The following is an 18,981-nucleotide window of genomic DNA, read 5'->3' on the forward strand; positions in this document are numbered from 1 at the left end:
AATAACTGTTGATTTGAATCACATTCTTAATAATTCAGTACCAAGGCCTATTGGCTTAACTAACTGTCCTTAATAGATGTGAGCTGCATTAATGAAAATCATGTTTCTTTCCCCTTAGATGTTTGTGTTACAGTACTGGAAGAGTGTAAATGCAACAACCACTTATGTTGCATCTTATAATGACTGTGAATTAATTATCCCATATATTTTAAGTGTGTTTTTTTAAATTTACATCTCCATTTGTGGTGAGGGATGGCTTATCATTACAAATTAGTTACCTGCTTTGATCCTGCTTTTCTGAAAGACTGAAGGCTTATCTAGTTAACCTGCCTTGCTTAATGCAGGGATACACTGTGGATAACTGGCTTACGACAAACTTCCCACTGTGACTTTTCTGATTTTGATTCATGTATTGCCCTGTTAGAGATAACAGCATTGGTACAGCAGAAAGAATTGAAAATGTAGGTTAAAAAGGAGAACTCAAGAGAGAGAAAAATGTTTGTGCATGGGCTTCTGTGCCTCTGGCTCTTGGGTTCACCCACCTGCAGCAAAGCAAATGGCACACAATGTGCTCTGTGGGGTGGATCGGCAACAGCAAGCACATAACTCGGTGCACTTGGCACATCATTTTGTAATTGCTTTTTTCCTTTGCTTTTTGTCTTTGCTGTTTAGTCAGCAGCCAGATTTTTTGCTTATTTGTTGTTAAACGGGTTTGTCCATATATGTATTTTGAGGAGGAATATCACTGTGCCTTGTAGGAATAATAATAATTTTTCCTAGGATATGCTTTCTTCTAACTTGGAAACCTAATTGTCTTGGCTTCTATAAACTGCAGAGAAAGAATTTGAAACTTCATGTGAGTGATCTAAGTCTCATCTAGTGTCAATTACCTTACCTGCAAAGCATTGTGTTTCCCACATCTCCTCTTGCAGGTATTTTTGCTGTTCCCATGGGTTGGGACATACAAATTGATGAATACAAATTTTCAAATTGCTGGGTTGCAGGGTTTTATATTTATGTGAAAGATGCAATGCTTTCTAATCCTCTTTGTAAACAGAATGAAGAAATAGTTCTCTAATGAAATGTGTTTAGATAGGAGAAAAGCATGCATGCATTTTTTGAAAAGCTTCAGCAATAATGGTATTTCAGTTTCAAAATCAAATTTAAAGTGAAAATTAGTTTCATTTATCTTGGAGTCCTTTTAAACACAGCTTAGTGAAGTTTGCTTTGTCACTCTCACCAAAGACATGCTATTTCTATAGAATTTAAGTGTAATTCGGAGGATTGAAGAGCCCTGTATTGGAATTGTGTGTTGGTGTCATTTTATAGACAGGAAGTCCGAATAGCAGAGTGTAAATCTGTTAAATTGACTAGGGAAGACTGCGGACTAAAAGGCTGGGAGCAAGAGACCAAAGTGTTGCTGATGCTTCTTGGGAACCTTAGTCTCTGTTTTTGACTCCTTTGGAAGGGAGGTACTGTGTACCAGGTGAACAGTATTGGTGAAGTGCTGTAATACAGCTGAATCTGCTCAGGAGAAGTTCAAGATATCCGCAAAGAGCCTGGTATGTCTGTCATGATAGGTTTTAAACCCCCACATGATGAATACAGCTTCCTGCTTTTGACATAAAAATGCAGTGTTTTAGACAAAAGTTCTGAGGGATTCAATAGCTATGAATATATCTTCATCCAGCTATATTTGAGCAGGGTCTGTTTTCTTTTCAGTGAGATGGTCACATTTTTTGTCATTTCAGATGTGATTTTGCATAGACTGAGAGGAAAGGAAAATGAGTGTGGGTTATCCACAGGTAATGAAATAAAGTGTTTTAATACGTAAAATATTATAGGAGAGAGATTAATGGAAATTCAAGAAAATGAAAGTTATGTGCATCAGTTTTCTTCCTTTGTGATAGTAGCTTGTTGATGGCAGCTTGTTATATGATGATTAAATAGTTTAGAGGAATTGTACCCCAAGAGAGTGCAATATAAAATCAACATAGTATGTGTTGTTCTTGTCCTGGGTAGCATGTAAAATTCATGACTTTCCCAGAATCACAGAACAGCTGAAGTTGGAAGGTACCTCTGGAGGTTGTCTAGTCCAGCCTGCTTGGTCAAAGCAGGGGCAACTAGAGCAGGTTACTCAGGTCTGTGTCCAGTCAGGTTTTGAGTATATACATCTCCAGGGATGGAGCCTGCACCAACTTTCTGGGCAATCTCTTCCAGTGTTCGGTCATTCTCAGAATAAGAAAATTGTTTTCTTATGTTTTGATGGAATAACTCCTATTTCTTTATGTGCCCTTTGCCTCAGGTGCTTTCTTGAATACCATGAAGAATTGTCTGACTTCAGCAGAGAGGCTGGTGATATTTTAATGCAATAAAAACTCTATGCAAGAGCTCAAAATTCCTGACTTTCAAAATGTGAAAAAACATACAATGTTTCTTATCGTCACCAGCAGGCTGGGAATAAGAGACACAGAGTGAAAAGTCCTTGCCTAGTGCACAGAGGTAATAGCCAGTGTGCGTCTTTTGATGCTGTGCTGTTCTGTTTGCTGAGGACTGTGTACATGGACAGGATTCAGCTGCTGGCAGCCAAAAGTCAGCCATGACCATGCATTAAGCAGGGAAAAAGCCAAAAACAATAAATCCGAAGTGAAGGTGTAATTTTCTCCATCTCCTTGGTTGTTCTACCTCTTTTTGCTCCAAGTCATCCGTTTGTGGATGCCCATCTGTCAGATCTCCTCTCTGTCCCCCTGAAGAGACAGATTATCAGTGCAAGATCTGAGAGCTGGTGAGTTTTTCCCATTTCTGCTCTCAGGCTGAGCGGGTCTGTTAAGCACACTGCCTTTGTTCTTCATCAGTAAGGTAGGAAGAATGTGTATTTGTGTCCCAGTGCTGTGCAATCCCATGTCTCACTCTGAGTTATGGGAGAGCAATGTCTGGTGAGCAATGTCTGCTCCATATGTGAGGGGACACGGTGCTGCATCACGAGGTGGGAGTGCCAAGGAGGGTCTGGCTGAGCGAGTCTCTTACCCGTGACAAAGGAGTGGTGGAATGTGCGCAGGTTGTTTGTCTTTTCACTTCAGGAAATGCAGTGTAGAGCACCTCTCTGAAAGCCAGTGAAAGCTATACTGAAAACAGAAAGCTCTCAAGTACACGGTATAGGATAATTGGAGACTTCTCCTCTGCCATTCTTCTAAGTGACTGTGTACTTTGTAAATTCCCATGTTTAGGTGTTCATCTCTATTGGTTTTAATTTTTTATGTTTTTGCAGCTCTCCCTGGGTTTGAGGGTAAAAGACTGGGCCTGAAAGAGTAGGTTGATAAAAGATTAAGTAAGTTTAAAAAAAAAAAAAAAAGGTTAGATGTTCAGGTTTAATGGATTTTTTTTATTTCCAAAGGTTAGAAGCACATATGTATTTCTTGGTAATATTTGGATCTGGATTTTGACCTGCTTTCATCTGTTTAGTTGTAACCTACAACCATGCAACCATATACACTTGTGGTTCAAGAGCTTTTGCAGATTAAAATATTTGTTTGTCTTGTTTCCTGATTATCAAGGTTGTGTATTGATGCAAAGCGTGTTTGGATTTTGGCTGAATGTGTAGCTAGCAAGAAAAATAAGTTTAAAGTACAATTCAGATTGCAGGCTGTGCTTCCCAACAGTGTTCAGACATGAACTTGCACGTTTTAAACAGTGAATATTTCAGCATTTTTTGCTAAATTTGTTGCATTTAAAAATTCACTTATCTCATGTTGCAGTGAATGAAGCCAAGACAACCAAGCAGTGTCAGAATAAAATTCACTCATGTGTGAAACTAATCAGTGCAAAGGAGTAGTAAGGCTGGGGAGGAGATGTTAAGCTTTAGTTAGTGGGGAAAATCAGCTCCAGTAAATACAGGAATTCCTAGTCACCTTCTGGGCTTACTTCTGTTACAGTTGATTTTAAGGCTGAAACAGAGGTCCCTTAACCTGGCTTTGTTTCACAGCGTGACAGGAGACATTGTGTGCTACCTTCCAGTTTTATTGTCTCTTTATAAACGAGCTCTTCAGCTCTTGTATACAGATGTCCAACTTAAGAGCTTGCCTGCTGAGCATGTGAAGTAAATGTAATGTGGACAAAAGCTAAAACCATAAGATGAACAAAGATGGGAAGCTGTTCAGTGTGAGGAAGACCAATGAGACTGCAAGGATCCGAGGGTGTGTGTGCTGCTGTAAACTCAGATAAAAGAGAAACACTGGTACAAGCCCCTGGCTGGTTCCTCTCTGGGCCTTTCCCCACTGACTTCCACAGGAGGAATTCTGGCTGAGGTCTGAAATGGATTGGGAAGTTGGATGAGGTGATGCATGCTTTGCTGAGAGCCCTGTGGAGTTCTGGTCCATATCATTTGATATAGAGGCGGGCAGTGGTGTGGGTGACAGTGGGGAAGAGTGACTGGCTCAGTGTGTGTGAAGGTACCGTGGGTTTGGGGCATTGCCTTTGTGCTTCTGGTCTTAAACACTGCTCTTCTCCATGCTGGCCAATGTAATGAAGAAGGAGGGGAAAACCAGTTCCATTAGTCGGAGAAGACAGACTGGTTACCTCATATCCCAGCCTCCTTTCTTCATTTCAGAACATCAGATGCAAGTTTCTAAACATACAAACAGCCAGTTGCAGCATTTTAGTGGTATGGCCAACTAAAAGCATCTACTCGACATTTAAAAGGCTGCTGCTGGTGGTTTATAAGATATTCTTCATTTCAAGATCTAAATATAAGCTCTGTGAGAAGTCTCCTGTACCCCCTTGTTTCCTGTTTCTCTTAGCTTCTCAAATATATGTAATATTGGCATTCTATTTGTTAAATCCTATTTTCAGAGCCTACTTTGAAATAAATTCATTAGCAGCTTTTTTTTCCTTCTTTGATTTCTTGGATCTCTCAAGGAATCAGGTGAATCGTGTCAATACTTAAAATACAAATTATGTTTTCTCTAAATCCAAATTGGCATAAAACATTGTATAAATTTGGGTACAAAAGCAAATACCTGGTGAATATGGCAGGACTGTGCATAATTATATTGTTGCATTTTAACAGATACCCAGATATATTCATATATAGGTGGATATACATAAAAATCTCTTTAGATACCTTTATAGTGGCACAGCAAAGGAGAATATTCACTTGAATGAAAAATAGTAGAAGGAAAAGTGGTTTATAAAATAATAAAAAGTATAATATGTAGAGGAATCAGAACTGTAGCTTCATGACACTTGAACTGGTTCATTTATTTTTCTCTAAAATGGAACCGTGGAAAGCCATGTCTTTTTAGTTCAGCTTACAGAAATAAAATCCAGTTTTTGAATTACAATTACTGAATATAAACTGCTGTATGTTATTTAAGTTGTTTTGCATTATCCCTTGTGGGGGTTTATTAGGAGATTAATAAGTAAAGAGTGAATGGAAGAAGCAGTTTCTTTCCTGTCCTTCTGTCTGAGAAATAACAGTGCACACTGTTTGGAAACTTCTGGCTTTGTGTGTGTATGTGCAGAGATCATGACATTTTTCATTTTTGTGTTGTAAACAAGAGAGATGAACAGAATGTTTTGGATAGGCAGTATCGTGTTTTTTAGTTAACTCTTAATTTAGCCCATGTTCTTTGACACTAAATGTTTACATATAACACCACTTGCGCAGAAAACTGTCTATTCATCATGGCCTGTAGTTACGGCTTTTTTTAAGGTCAGGCCTTGCTTGTCAGTCAAAGGATAACATGGAATATATAAATTGGAATAGAACAACTCTGGAAATTTCTGAGTGTAGGGTGATAGAACTTGAGCAGAACACTGGCTTTTCAATTGCTTTTTTCCTTGTTGACATCTAATGAGCTTTTCTAGAAGCATAATACATTAATTCCTTTCATGGAGCTATACAGAGGGTCATTTCTGAGACAAGTCTTTCTGAAAATATCCAAATAAATGTAGAGTGGTCATTCTTCTCATCTCTTTTCACCATAAATAGGGCATGCAAGTTCTTTATTAGACTATTATATTTGTATCTTCTGCAAATCATTTTTTACCAGTTGGAAATGACCCATGTTCTGGGTCAGAGCTGATAGGAGGCATGAAGCTGTGGTAATTCTTTAATGTGGGAGTCGTCTTTTACTATACTCCTTGGAGAATGGCCTGAGAGCAAAGATTCCTGATACTGAGTGACTGTAACTCTTTCCTTCTTCTATACACTAAATGGCTGGGCTGTATCTGGGTTATTGCAGCTTCTGAGGTCATGTTCTTCAGTACACATAAGAAAAAGAGCAACCTTGGAAAGCTGGATCTACTGGGAGCAAAAGGCAGCTCACCCAAGCAGTAGTGTCAGTTTCTTAAGATACATGGATAGCTGTAGGAAGTGACTGGTACAATTAGTTTGGAGGTAAACTACTGATGCTTGGGAGAAATTGTTGTTAAAAGATACTATGTTAATAGAGAGAATAGTTCCAAGTCTGACATCTATGTAAGTAGGGTTTGGGTTTTTTAATGGAATTTCTGTTCATGCAGTGCATCTTTTGGTTGAATTAATTTTCCATATGTAATATATTTTTCACATAAAATAGACATTATTTATGCAGTCTTCTTTGTTTTTTTGGTTTGGGTTTTTTTTTTTTTGTTTGTTTGTTTGGTTTTTTTTTTTTGTTTTGTTTTTTGGTTTTTTTTGGGTTTTTTTTTACAAATGGGGATCCACTTAGTCTTATCCCATATTTATTTGTCTAAAATCCAGTTAAAGAGCAACCACAAAACCTCAACCAAATAAAAAACTGCAGGAAGCTGTTTGCTAGATCATCAGACAGCATGGAAAATGGGTCTATGTGTATATTATTGCATTTATAAACAGATGTTTTCATCACACAGAGTTACTTACATAAACTATGTGAATGTTTTGGTAATTACAGCTTTTAGCATCCTGTCTGAGAGTGACACCAAATGGTTCGGGGTCTGACATGGTCATAGTGGAGCATTAAAAGAGAGAAGAACAGCCTTTATTGCCTTTACAGTGATTCAACAATAATATTTGCCCTTGTAGACATGAATTTGCCTGAAGTCTTTCAAGTGAAATTATAACCTCAAAAGACTAAACAAAGTCTCATCTCTTATCACAAATCCTATCCCCAGTATGCGGCCATAACAAGGAACTAAACCCTACAAACAAGCAGTCTTTTCCAAAGTACATAGGATACAAGGAAAAAGACTGGATAGCAAAAAATGATCAGTGCCCAAAATGATCTCTCTTAGTGACTATCCTAAAGGAGACATGCGCTATTTGCTGGAAACAATTAAAGTGAAAACTTGGTTTGCATTTTTGAATCATCTTTCAGAGGTCTTCAATCTATTTTACCCCTGTTGTAATGCTGTCTAGTGTAGGTTTTTTTTTTAAATAAGCAACCAAAATTTGCCACACTTTAGCCATTCAGAAGGTGAAAAAAAGGGAAAACCCAATTTCTTCACTATTTGGAAAGTGGCAAATGAGTTAGCAGATGTGGAACTGTCACCATACTGTGTGGAGAATGTTCTGGTTGGGTTGTGGTGCAGGGGTACAGCTGCAGGTTAAAATCACAAGTGCACTGACAGCCAGTAATTGAAGTACACAGGTCATTCTAATGCATCATTTAGTCTACAAGCTGCAGAGTCTTTGATGAGGCTCTTGTTATATATTGCAAATCATCTGAAATTAAAAGTACAGCAAAATTGCTTCATTTTTCCTGTCCCCTTTCACCCAATCCTCCAGCAAAGCCCTCAGGGACACCATGCTGAACTGAATTGTAAAGTGTTAGATTATGTGTCCTCATTAAAATGACTCCAAAATGCTGCAGTTAAGTGTAGTGGTGGTATTATGACTTGGCAGTTTTAGTATTATATTGATCAATTTCCATTTCAAACGTGATAAAGCTGACATGGCCCATGGTCCCCAAAGATGTTTGGGAAAGAAACTTCTTTTTAAAAAATTAGGGCATTTAGTTGCAGCTGATGGTGCATGTCAGCCCTGATCCCAGGAGGGCTTACAGCTGCATTTCCAGAAGTAATGAGAATTCCCTGTGTGACCCTGATGGCTTCTGTACCATGAAATCTTCTCCTTTATGGTACTGTAACTAAAAGTCACACACACCTTTTTCAGCTGGATGTTGGGAGCATGTGTGCTAAATCTAGATCATGCTGAAGGCAAGTACAGCTTTCTGGATTAGCAACTGAATATTTTACACAAAAAGCCCCAAAACAATATATATATATTAAATAACAGACAGCATCCCAGCTGGCTCAGTAATTCCCAATGTCTAAGCTGCAGCGATGTTTTCCACCTGCACCTCTACAGTTTTTCAGCACAGCTATCTTTGAATTAGCTCTGGCAGTAGCAGTAATGGAAACCCCTGCGTGGATGGGGTTACAGGTGGCCAGGAGCACCTTAAGGCTGTGTGGCGTAGGTGTCTGTGAGATGCATGGTGTGTGGCAGTGCTGAGAGTGCTGATCCCTCTGCTCCTCCTCCAGCTTGGTGCTTGTCCCAGTGCTGTCACTCGTGGGCTACAGGGAGAGCTGTCTGCCAAAAAGCAATGACAAAGAAAGGGGTGGAGGACTTGTCTGCGGCTGGTTGATCTTCTGATGTTTCACTGTTTGGCTAACACCAACGTGACTGTGTGTGTGATTGCAGCACTGGTATTTTATTCCAACCTGATGATAGCACTATTTTGAGCCTCTGGAGAAAGGTGAGAGTGCTGAGAAACAAAAAAAGTTACAGAAACCACATCTCTCTACCATTCCAGCATTTATTTCTGCTGTCAGAAAAAATTGCTGAGTGACTTGGATGCCTTCTGTATAAAATGAGCTGATTTAAGTCTTAGCAGGAGAAAGGCAATCATCTACAGAAATGGGCTACAAGCAGAAATACGTTGGTAGGTGGGATGAATGTACTCTTCCTGTCAGCACAGATAATATTAGGCGTAGACTCTGCAAAATTCTTGACATTAGTATAGATACACCAAACAGAGGCCTAATTTAACTCTCTTGGCTTAGATAATTCCACTTACATTGTGTGCTGTGACACTTGAGACTTTTTACAGCACAAATTTCCAATATAAACTTTGTACAATGTGACTGTCCAATGTGATTCTGAGACCTGGTGATTGAATGACTGAAGAACAACACATCCCTAGATGAACATCTTTGCTTCTCTCTTGCTCTTGCCACACACTCCCGTGCAGGCATAATGGATGCTGTGTGGAGAGTGGTCTTTGTGTTTTATAAATAAAAAAGTCTTTCTAAAAAGTTTCTGTTGAACATTGTAAATGTGAATCAATAAAAAATGGAATTATCTATAAAGTACAGAAATACAGAAAACATCTTGTTACATAGGAAGAAATTGCGGTTCATTCAGACTAGGTGATGGTCTGTCAAACAGTGGGTTATTGTTAGGTGACAATAACACATGCACCAACTGTATGGGTGATTTTGTGCATAAAATGATTTTTCGTTATTTCTTTGTCAGATTATGATTTTGTTGTTACACCTGCCCACCACTTTGAACAAGAGAAATTGTTGTTTTGGCTTACATGAACTGTGCCACCCCTGTCACCTGAAGAGAAGAATTGAATAAGAGAAGCAACAGTAAAAAATCAATTTGTACACACCATTCCCTGGTTTTTATGGCTTTGCTGAGGGACAGTTGTACAAAGCTGGCTTCTACTTCCCCTTTCTAAGCAAGACACTGAGCAAGTTTCTAGTTTGCTGTGTGTTTAACCAGAACTGGAAAACTGGATTGTTTTTAGTTGCTGAAAGACACAAAGTTTTAACTCCTTTGTGGTAGGGTAAAGTAATTTAAGATGGTTATTTGTCAGGCTGGTTACTTGTGCAAACATATTTTTACAAAGTTACCTTGTGCTGGTTGAATTTAAGCTTTAATGTCTTGAAATGGAAAACTTATTTTATACTACAAAGTCTTTCAAGGAAAGAAGTTGTCATCAGTTAAGAAAGAAGAGGTTTGATATGTCTGGGAAAAGATTGGTCTTGCACAGGAAGCTTTTGAAAACTGCTGTATCTCACATTTAGACTAAGACCTGCATTTCTTAGCAAAGCCTGTCATATATTTACAAGAAACAAAGTTGTGAAGGACAATTGTAAGGGAGTTGATGCTTCATCTAGAATATTGGACTAATATCGTTCCAGGCCAAAGAAATATAAGTATGGCAAAAAGGGAAAGGAAATACTTATGATGGAATGAAATATTGATTTAAAAAAGGGTCAAAAATCTGTGTGCTATAAATAAAGAAAACAATAACTTAAAGAAAATAATAACTGCAAGTGTGCACTGGTGTTGGTTTATTATTTTAGAGGTTTTTGAGATTCCTAAAAGTGGTAGTATTGCAAAATATGTAGGACTACAATCCTGTTTTAAAAATAGATACTCTCTCTAGATTATCTGATTTGGCATGAAGATAGACACACATTGACTGGAAAAAATACTCTGCTTCTGAAGGAAGGATACTTACATATATCGTGGTATATTTATAATCCTCTTTTGAAAAGCTAAGCAGAATTTCAGCTCCATGTATTATTTCAGTTGGAAGGAACTAAGCTATGTAATCTATCAGTAACACTGACTTTAGGCTAAAGGTAACTCCCATCATTAAAAATCTGCCTCTGTGCTTTTGTTGGCTTTTAGTGATCAGACTGGGTAAGGACTAATAACCTTTAGAAGTTGAAGAATTTGTACAGCTTGTAGGAAAGATGTGCAGACAAATTCATCAATTAAAAAGAAAGAGAAAAATTATCAGTCTCAGTAGGATCAATGTATCTCTGTCAGCACAATCTCCATCTGCTGCTGTTCTGCAATGTGACTGTATTTGTATACCTTCAGGCAAACCAGCCAAAGCATTATTATGTGGAATAATAAATTCAAGTTTTGAACTCTACAGCATGCTATTCTGGTCTAAAGGACAGTACCTGGAGCAGTGAGACTGCTTTCATTGTAAAATTGATTACATTCAGAGACTTGGGAAAATTATATGGTGGCTGTAGCTGTCACTGAATGGGCTCATTTGGTACATTTGCTCTCAGTGAGAACAAATCTGAGGAGCATGATGCTCTGAAATCCTTGCTGAGTATGTACTTGGAATCTGTGCACTGGAGGTTTGAGGTTTGCAAAAGAGGAAGGGAAGCATGAGTGGGTGCAAGATCTACAACTCCACCAAGGCTTTAGTTGGGCGTCCCTGGCATTAAGGAAAGGGAGCTCTTGCCCTTGAGTGGCCGAGCAATCACGCTGTCCGTGAGTCCAGCCCTTGGGTCCAGTCTTCCTTTTGTATTCGTTTAATAACCAGCTGCATTGTTAATGTGCAAGGACTGGTTGTTTTTTATAAGACACTTTTTTGTTTCTTTTAAACTAGAAAGATGAAAACTACAGAAGCCTACCACGAGATACTAGTAGCTGGTCTAACCAGTTTCAGAGAGACAATGCTCGTTCATCGTTAAGTGCCAGTCATCCCATGGTGGACAAGTGGCTGGAGAGGCAAGAACAGGTAATATATATGTGTATATATATATTACTTTATCAATCTAATCTTTATGCTACTCCAAGCTATTACAAGGAAGTGTATTTGTACCTGACATAGGCTCTCAAACTGTAATAGAAGCACCAGCAGTATGCTGACTAAATTTGTATGGGATTCCTTCTGCTTCCAAAAAACCTGCACTAAGACTGAAATGGACTCCTGAAAATGATTTAATTTTTGAGTTCATAAACACATAAATATAGTATATGGAGTGCTGCTGTTCTTCACAACTGATACCAACAGTTATTTTAATTAGTATTATTTTGATAAACACTGCCATTGAATTCTAATAATAATAATACATAATAGCCAAATGTGGGCCAGTTTTGACACTGCACTTTTAAATGCTTGTTATTTTTAACACCATAAAGCATATTAATTATAACTTTAAACACAGTGTTATATTTATTTAGTGTATATTTATATTGCTTTTTATCTTAGGCTTTTTTGAGACACTCAGTAGTTCCAATGTGTGGTTGTTGTTTATTTATTAATTTATTTATAAGCTGGTAGTCACAGAGGTTTAAAGGTCTGAAATCAAATTACCTAGCAGTCACTTCATGTCTTTGCATGTGCTTGAAATTTTCAAAGAAGTGTCTTCAAGTGTATACAGAAAATGCATCTTTAATATGGAAATTGGAAATACAACAGCAAGCTCATATGTAAGGTAGTGCATATGTAGGATTATTACCTCATTTTTCTTCTTTATGCAATGTGACATGAAAATATTGAATTTCTGCATTGAACAAAAATGTACAAATTTTCTATTTTACAGCAATAGGGCATAAACCAGAATTTGCTTTGTACAGAAGAGCTTCAAAATGAAATTTGCTATTTGACACAGCCCAGTGTTTGTTACAGTGTAGTGTGTGAATGGAGGGGAAGGTTTATAATCCAACACTGGGCTGCTGTCCTGGGACTGCTCTCCTTCACCCACAAATCCCTTACTGATATTTGGAGTCCAACATTGCCAAATCATATCATACTCCAAACATTCTTTATTCAACCCCATTCTTAATTTAAGAAGAGCTAAAACAATATCACAGAGTATTAAAAAAACCCTAAACACCCTCCCAAATGTGAGCTATTAACTATTTTTGTCTTGTAATTATCTGCAAATTAATTACATGTTCTATGAGAAAAATTCTGTCTTTGGTCTTTCTATTCTTTCCTCTACACTTTTAATGCCAATGTTCCTTCCTCCAAGAAGATGCAGTGTTAGGTTGGTGAAGTGAGCTGCTGTCTCTGTATCAGCCTGTGTTGAAAGAGAAAGTCGGTGCCCAGATTTGAAGGCACCTCCTGTGTCAGTTCTGCTTGTTTGATGTTTTTGAGGCATATTTCCATGCATCATTAGATTTGTACTGTGGCAGTTAATGAAACTGTTGTCTCAGCAAAAGAAGTTGGATTAGAAATCTTAATAGTGATCATCTTGTAAAATGTCAGGTACATGAAATTTTAATATATGTTTCATATTAAGCTTTGTATTGATTTTAGTCTCTGAACAGCTTAACTAGTTCAATTTGTTCACCAATCAGGTAAATAATTTGCCAGTAGGGGTAGACTGGAAGCATATTTGTTGCCAGCACATTGTTAACTGTTTGCAGTTTGAAATTGTAAATACGCTGTTCGCTGTTTCTTTAGAGCAAGTTTTCTGCTTTTTGTTTTTGATTGTTTGTAGTGGTGGTGGGTTTTTTTTGTTTTTTTTTGTTTGTTTGTTTGTTTGTTTTTGTTTGTTTGTTTTGAGAGAGAGAGTTTATTCTTTGAATATGTTGATGATTCTGCATGTACCTGGAAGACTAGGATCCTTTTGCAATTTCATATCAGCAAGGTAATTAATTAGACTGAAGTCTGTTTAGCAGGATACATACAGGACAAGAAAGTCTGTTGGGAGAGTGGGATGCACTATAGGGAAGAGAGGAAGGGCCTGGTAGGGGATGGAGTAGCTGCAGGCAGAGATATTCTTCCACACTTTTTGGCATTTTTAATATCTTCTTCAGTATCCTCTGTGGTTAAACCTTGACTTCTAGAAGGGGAAGCTCAAGCAATGAGATTTCAATCTGGCAAAATCAATTAATTTAGCAACTTGCAGTTGTGTTCCTGTGTGCTCGGCAGAGCTGTGGGAGGGGCTGAAGTGCTCTGTGCACCCTGCCAGGCTGTGCATAAAGAGTAGCAGACAGCAGGTCTGGCACCAAGGATAAGGCAGCCAACAGTGCCAAGAAACCTGTAGGGCAGAACCCATTACAGGTACCAGGGGTACTAATAGTCCTGATCTAACCTGCCTTTATGGCTCTTGAGAGAAGGTGGTAGAAAACATTGGGTTCATCTTGCAGACTCCAGAGACTTCTTGTTCGATGAAGGCTCTTCTGGCTGGGCTCAAATTACTTCTCTCAAAGCTTGCCTCATCTCTTCCTTTTGAATATAAGGCAAAAAGGGATTCCAGGGTGATTTTTGTCACCTTCTAGCGTAAATGAACATTCACTGGAATTACATTTTGAAGGTGTGATGTGCCCAAGAAATACAATTATTTTTGTGCGGACAACACCTCATTTCCTATAAACAGCACTAGGAAGCAAACTGTAATTCTATAGCATCACAGCTCATTCTGAAGATGAAACTACAAGAGACATTGTTTCTAGGAAACCATTATAAACTACTGTAGCAGGGATTAATAAGGGAACAGAATTAGATATGTTCAAGTAGGTGTTAGAGAAGTACTTCTGTAATCTCGTCTGGGGTTTAGCGCCTAAAAATGGAGAAATGCATGAAGCCTGTTAAAATTCCTGGCAGTAATTGCTTTTGCTCATATCTGTTGAGTTTTACTTGGGCTCTGGTAAATTAGAGTGATACATCAAATAAATGGAAAAGATTGTCTGCTTTACGAGTCTTTTAAGGTCTTCTGGTTGTATGTGCTGGTTAGATATATCTGCCTAGCAATTGTTCCCAGTTAGTTCCAGAGCCCCCTGGTTGTCCACAGGGCAAATGATCCATGTGTTTCTCAGTAACTTGGTATTTCTCAAGCCCATGAAATAAGTTATGTGAAACGCTGTACCAAAGAATCATTTCACCACTGTGAAGCTGAAAATGCAAATTCAGTTTCAGAATACATTTAGAAAGGTAAGGATTTTAAAGGGACTTTTTATAAGAGCATGTAGTGATAGGATAAGGGGGAATGGCTTTAAACTGACAGAGAATAGGTTTAGATAAGGATGAAATTTTTCACTAGGAGGGCAGTGAGGCACTGAAACAAGCTGCTTCGAGAAGTTGTGGATGCCCTATCCCATCAAGGCCAGGATGGATGGGGCTTTGAGCAACCTGGTCTAGTGAAAGGTACCCCTGTCCATGGCAGGGGGGTTGGAACTATAGGTGAACCACTGTGTGATTCTGTGATTGTATTTTTTACACTTTCACTCAATTAATTTTTTCTTACAGATTGTCAAGTTCTAGGGAAGAAAAGTGCAATCTTTAATTTGATTCTGAAATATCTTAAAAAGGGAAAAAGTTGGTTTTTATTCTTGGCCTTGCCCTCCAGAACACCTTCCTTTTCCCCACAGCAACCAAACTTTAAAGAATAGTTGAAAAATCTTATTTTCTCTGAAATTTATTCATATATATGATAATGCCACTTTTCTTTGAGAGTTCTTTTTTCCCTCAGTTCACCTCAAGACTTGCTTGGGCCCTGATCAATTCTGGCCTCATGCTGTTTCATACCAGGGAGGCATGAAAGGGAATGCGTGAAAGAGTTCAAGTTTTTACCAGTTCCTTAAGTTTAGGTACACAGAAACTTTCTCTCAGGTGGTCATTTCAGTTTTATTAGTTAACTATTGGAACTGACAGCAAACAAGACACCTTGAAATGAAACAGTATATTCCTTGCTCAGCTGGTTGGGAATTGGGTGTGAGGACAGCAGGAGTGGAAATCATAAAACAGCCCCAGTTAAGTATGAAGCAGTTGATCAGATTTGCAAATATGATGAGTTTGGTTCCATTAAAAGTATATGTAAATCTATAACATATATATATATTTAAATACATTTATGTGTTTAGTGTATATCTGTATTTATCAGTGCATGAAAACAAGGTAGGAGATGGGGTAAAATTTCATAGTTGTTACTGAAGAACATGTCTGATTCCTAAGTGCCCTGTAGCTTTCTGGTATTCAGTAAAAGCCAGAGACTAGAGCAACTCAAATGCATTCTGAAATGGCAAGAGAAGCTGGTTACTACTGCTGTCTTCTTGTGCAGAAATGTGCTGTATGGAACACTTCCCTTAGTTACCTTTGTTCAGGACATCTGTCCAGAGTAATCTGGTACAGTTTCTCTGGTTCCTGTTGCAGCAGGATCAGACATGGAAGTAGCATAAGGGTCTTGTATCTCCAGCTGTAGAGTACCTGCCTTCAGCTTGTATTTTCAGCAAAATAAGGCCTGCTTTTAATATGGTTGAATATGCTTTCTTCAAACATTTGGATACTATAAATTATTGCGTTTCAGCACTGTCAGTTGAAAAAAAATAATCGAAGCTTCAGAGGTTGGTTGGTGAATTTAAACCACTAATTTCATGAGGATTTGTCAAATTTTCATTTAACAACAAAAAACCTGTTTCTATTTCATGCCTTAAGAAAAAGGCAGCAATGCAGCTCATTTATTTTGTTTGTTTCTAAATGTTTCATAGTGTTATAGCTAAAGTATATATTTTTATTTTCTCTAATGTACCTCTTTTGTGCTTCTCCTTGTCTGACAGGTGTATTTCAGCTTTTTTCCCTAGGTTTTACTTTTCTAATATGACTGTAACTGCAGTGGAAGGGTCTGTGAATTCTGTTTCATGGCCTGAAGATGGGGAAGCTAAAGGGTGGAAGCTCTTATCTCAAACTCCTCTCATGTAGAGATTTAAACTGCAGTAAAAATTATCGTTGTTATAAGGAGCTGGGCTTTAAGATTTGGAAAAAGGAATACCTAGGCTTAAGTTGGAGGAATAATTTTTAACTGGTCATCCATTACTCCATAATATGTCAGGGTAGAGTCTATTGCTTTCCTCTCTCTCCGAGAACCGTGCACTTCATAGTTTTTCTCTTGTGATAACAACCTTAATGAACATAGAACCATGGCAGTATATACATTATAAAATACAAAAATGGTTTTAAAGCTAATCATACTCCCTATAAAGGATTTCTGTCACAAAGATACAGAAATGCATGTGTTCAGAGCTCTAGGCATATTGCAGAGAGCTGTCTTTTTGGGGGGTCATTGGTGGAGGTCCCATGTGAAAGGTGGGGGGATGTGTGTGTGTAACCATGAGGCTGCCCAGGGTTTGTGAAACTAGGCAAGAACACTCTGAGGCTGATCACGGGACAAGTAAATGTCACCAAATGTCATGTGTTTGCTTGTTTCTGGCTTGGCACATGAATAATTTGGCACAGTTGTAACCAGGGGCAGGTAGAAGTAACCAGTGGAGGATTCACTTAAGGTTTATGTTAATCAAGGAGTTGGCTGGAAGACCTCAAGGTGCCCCTGCAAGAGTTCAAAGTCTCCCCAATGCCATATCCACTTGTAAATAAATGTTTTTTACTGCTTGAGATGGGTTCTTGGCCCTGTGATTGCACTGGCTTCACTCTGATAGGGCTGTCAACACCCTGAGTGCTACAGCAGTTGTTTCTTCTGGATTTTGTTATATGAAGATGGTGAAAAGCTTGTTTTGGCCCAAGAATATTTTCTCTTAGCTGGTGCTTCTACAGGTAATTAGGTATTGACTGCTCCCTTAATTTCTTTATATTGGCAAGATGTGAACTATTTCAGCATAGGAGCTCAAATGCTAAGATGAAATGTAAGCTGTCAAATGCTGTCTTCTCAGCCTCCACTCAGCATGAAGAGGGACAGTTACAGCTCAGCAAGGGCAGTGGTCTGAGGCAGCCAAATGCCCTGTTTGGCTGCCAGAAGAGCACCCTGACATCTTGGAGCTGTTACTAACTACATGTGTAATAATGATTTCCTTATTTTTTCTCTTTTTTTCTTTCACTAATCACCTCTGCAGAATATTTTGTATATGTAATGTCAAAATTCATACACAATTTCTAATAGTATTTGACTTGCCATAAGACTGTTGTGGTGTTGGGGTATCACTGATACGAGACCACAATTAAGTAATTATTCTCTAGATTTGTTTCAGTGTTCTCCCTCTGCTGCATTTATTAGATAGGAAATATGCTATGCATAGTGAGCTCCAAAATGAGAAACCTGTATTTCAGTGATTATGATGTGAGTATCTACAAAAAACTGTCCAAACTCCTCCTGTTTACCACTGGAGTATAGATCTGCATCAAGCTGAGGCGTGCATGAGCTCAGCTGGTCGCTTCCAGGCTGGACCTGCTGAGCTGCTTCCAGCAGCTGAGGCTGCGGTGCTGGGGAAGGTCCCACAGACACGTCTCGATCTGGGGGATTGCTGGGTTCTGTGTTACATGTCAGAATGCTTAAAAAGGGGCAGGGAAAGGGACAGCAAGTGCTTATGATGGGCATGCTAGTTCTCTGTTTCTGTATTTATGGTTTCTGCTTTTAAGGTTAAAATTTTTACCATGTTTTTCTGTGGTGAGAATCAGAATCACAGGTCTGTTCTAGGTATAAATCTGACTTTGGATCTAATTTGATTCAGATCCAGATTTCTAAATCTAATAATAATTTCGATATTTAAAAGCCATTTGATTTTGAAGGCCTATCCTGATGTTTTTCTTTTTTTTTATATATTCCTACACCCATAGAAGAGTTTTCATGTCTCCTGAATTCAAAAGAATATCCATGTTTTCCTGTATAAGCCTTACATGTGAATATGTTAATACAGATATTTGTTAAATATTCTCTGAATGTTTGTGTATAACCACAGAAACAAAGAAGCCTTAAAGAGAAAGACTTATTTTTATGCTGAATGTATCAGTATATACAGAGATAGAATCAAATTTCAAGATACAACCAATGCAGTATGTATTAGTGTTAAGAAAATATTTATGTGGATTTAGACATCTGTCCACTTGTGTAGAAAATGGACATTTATGGACATGACTGTAATTGTATATTTTGAAGAGAGAAGACTCTTCTTATTTGTCTTGGAGTCATGAACAGATTTGAAGTTGTTTTTCAGTGCTGAGGATTTCAGTTTATATGAGGTAGGAGGTTGGAATAAACAGCTTTATTGCTTGGGGACAGCTGTAATGGTGATGCTTTTATAAACACTGTTTCATGCTGGCATCTATCTTGTTCTCCTTTCAAAAATAATATGTCATTTCATACTGTGTATTAAATAGGTGAGACAGTTGGGGGCTACAGTCTACTTTCAGTTATATGCTGCTGTGTAGATACAAATTCAGTGGCAGAATGTAACTCCATATGTGTCCACATTTAAAAAAAAAAAAAAAAAAGCCAAACCAATGCCAGAAAAGGCAATTT

At 38.2% G+C, this 18,981-nt stretch overlaps 1 protein-coding gene across 21 annotated transcripts in view; it reads left to right on the forward strand.

Annotated features, from left to right (window-relative positions):
- PARD3 (par-3 family cell polarity regulator) overlaps positions 1–18,981 on the forward strand; it is a 451,552-nt gene that overhangs the window by 182,632 nt on the left and 249,939 nt on the right. For 16 of the 21 annotated variants that reach the window (XM_039570296.1, XM_039570300.1, XM_039570307.1 and 13 more), the window contains one exon: positions 11,391–11,522. The exons of the other annotated variants lie outside the window; for them this stretch is intronic. In XM_039570296.1, the coding sequence (XP_039426230.1) occupies positions 11,391–11,522 (132 nt within the window). The remainder of the gene's footprint in view (positions 1–11,390; positions 11,523–18,981) is intronic. 21 annotated transcript variants of the gene reach the window in all.

This window comes from Corvus cornix, chromosome 2, assembly GCF_000738735.6.
Source record: "Corvus cornix cornix isolate S_Up_H32 chromosome 2, ASM73873v5, whole genome shotgun sequence".
NCBI lineage: Eukaryota > Metazoa > Chordata > Aves > Passeriformes > Corvidae > Corvus > Corvus cornix.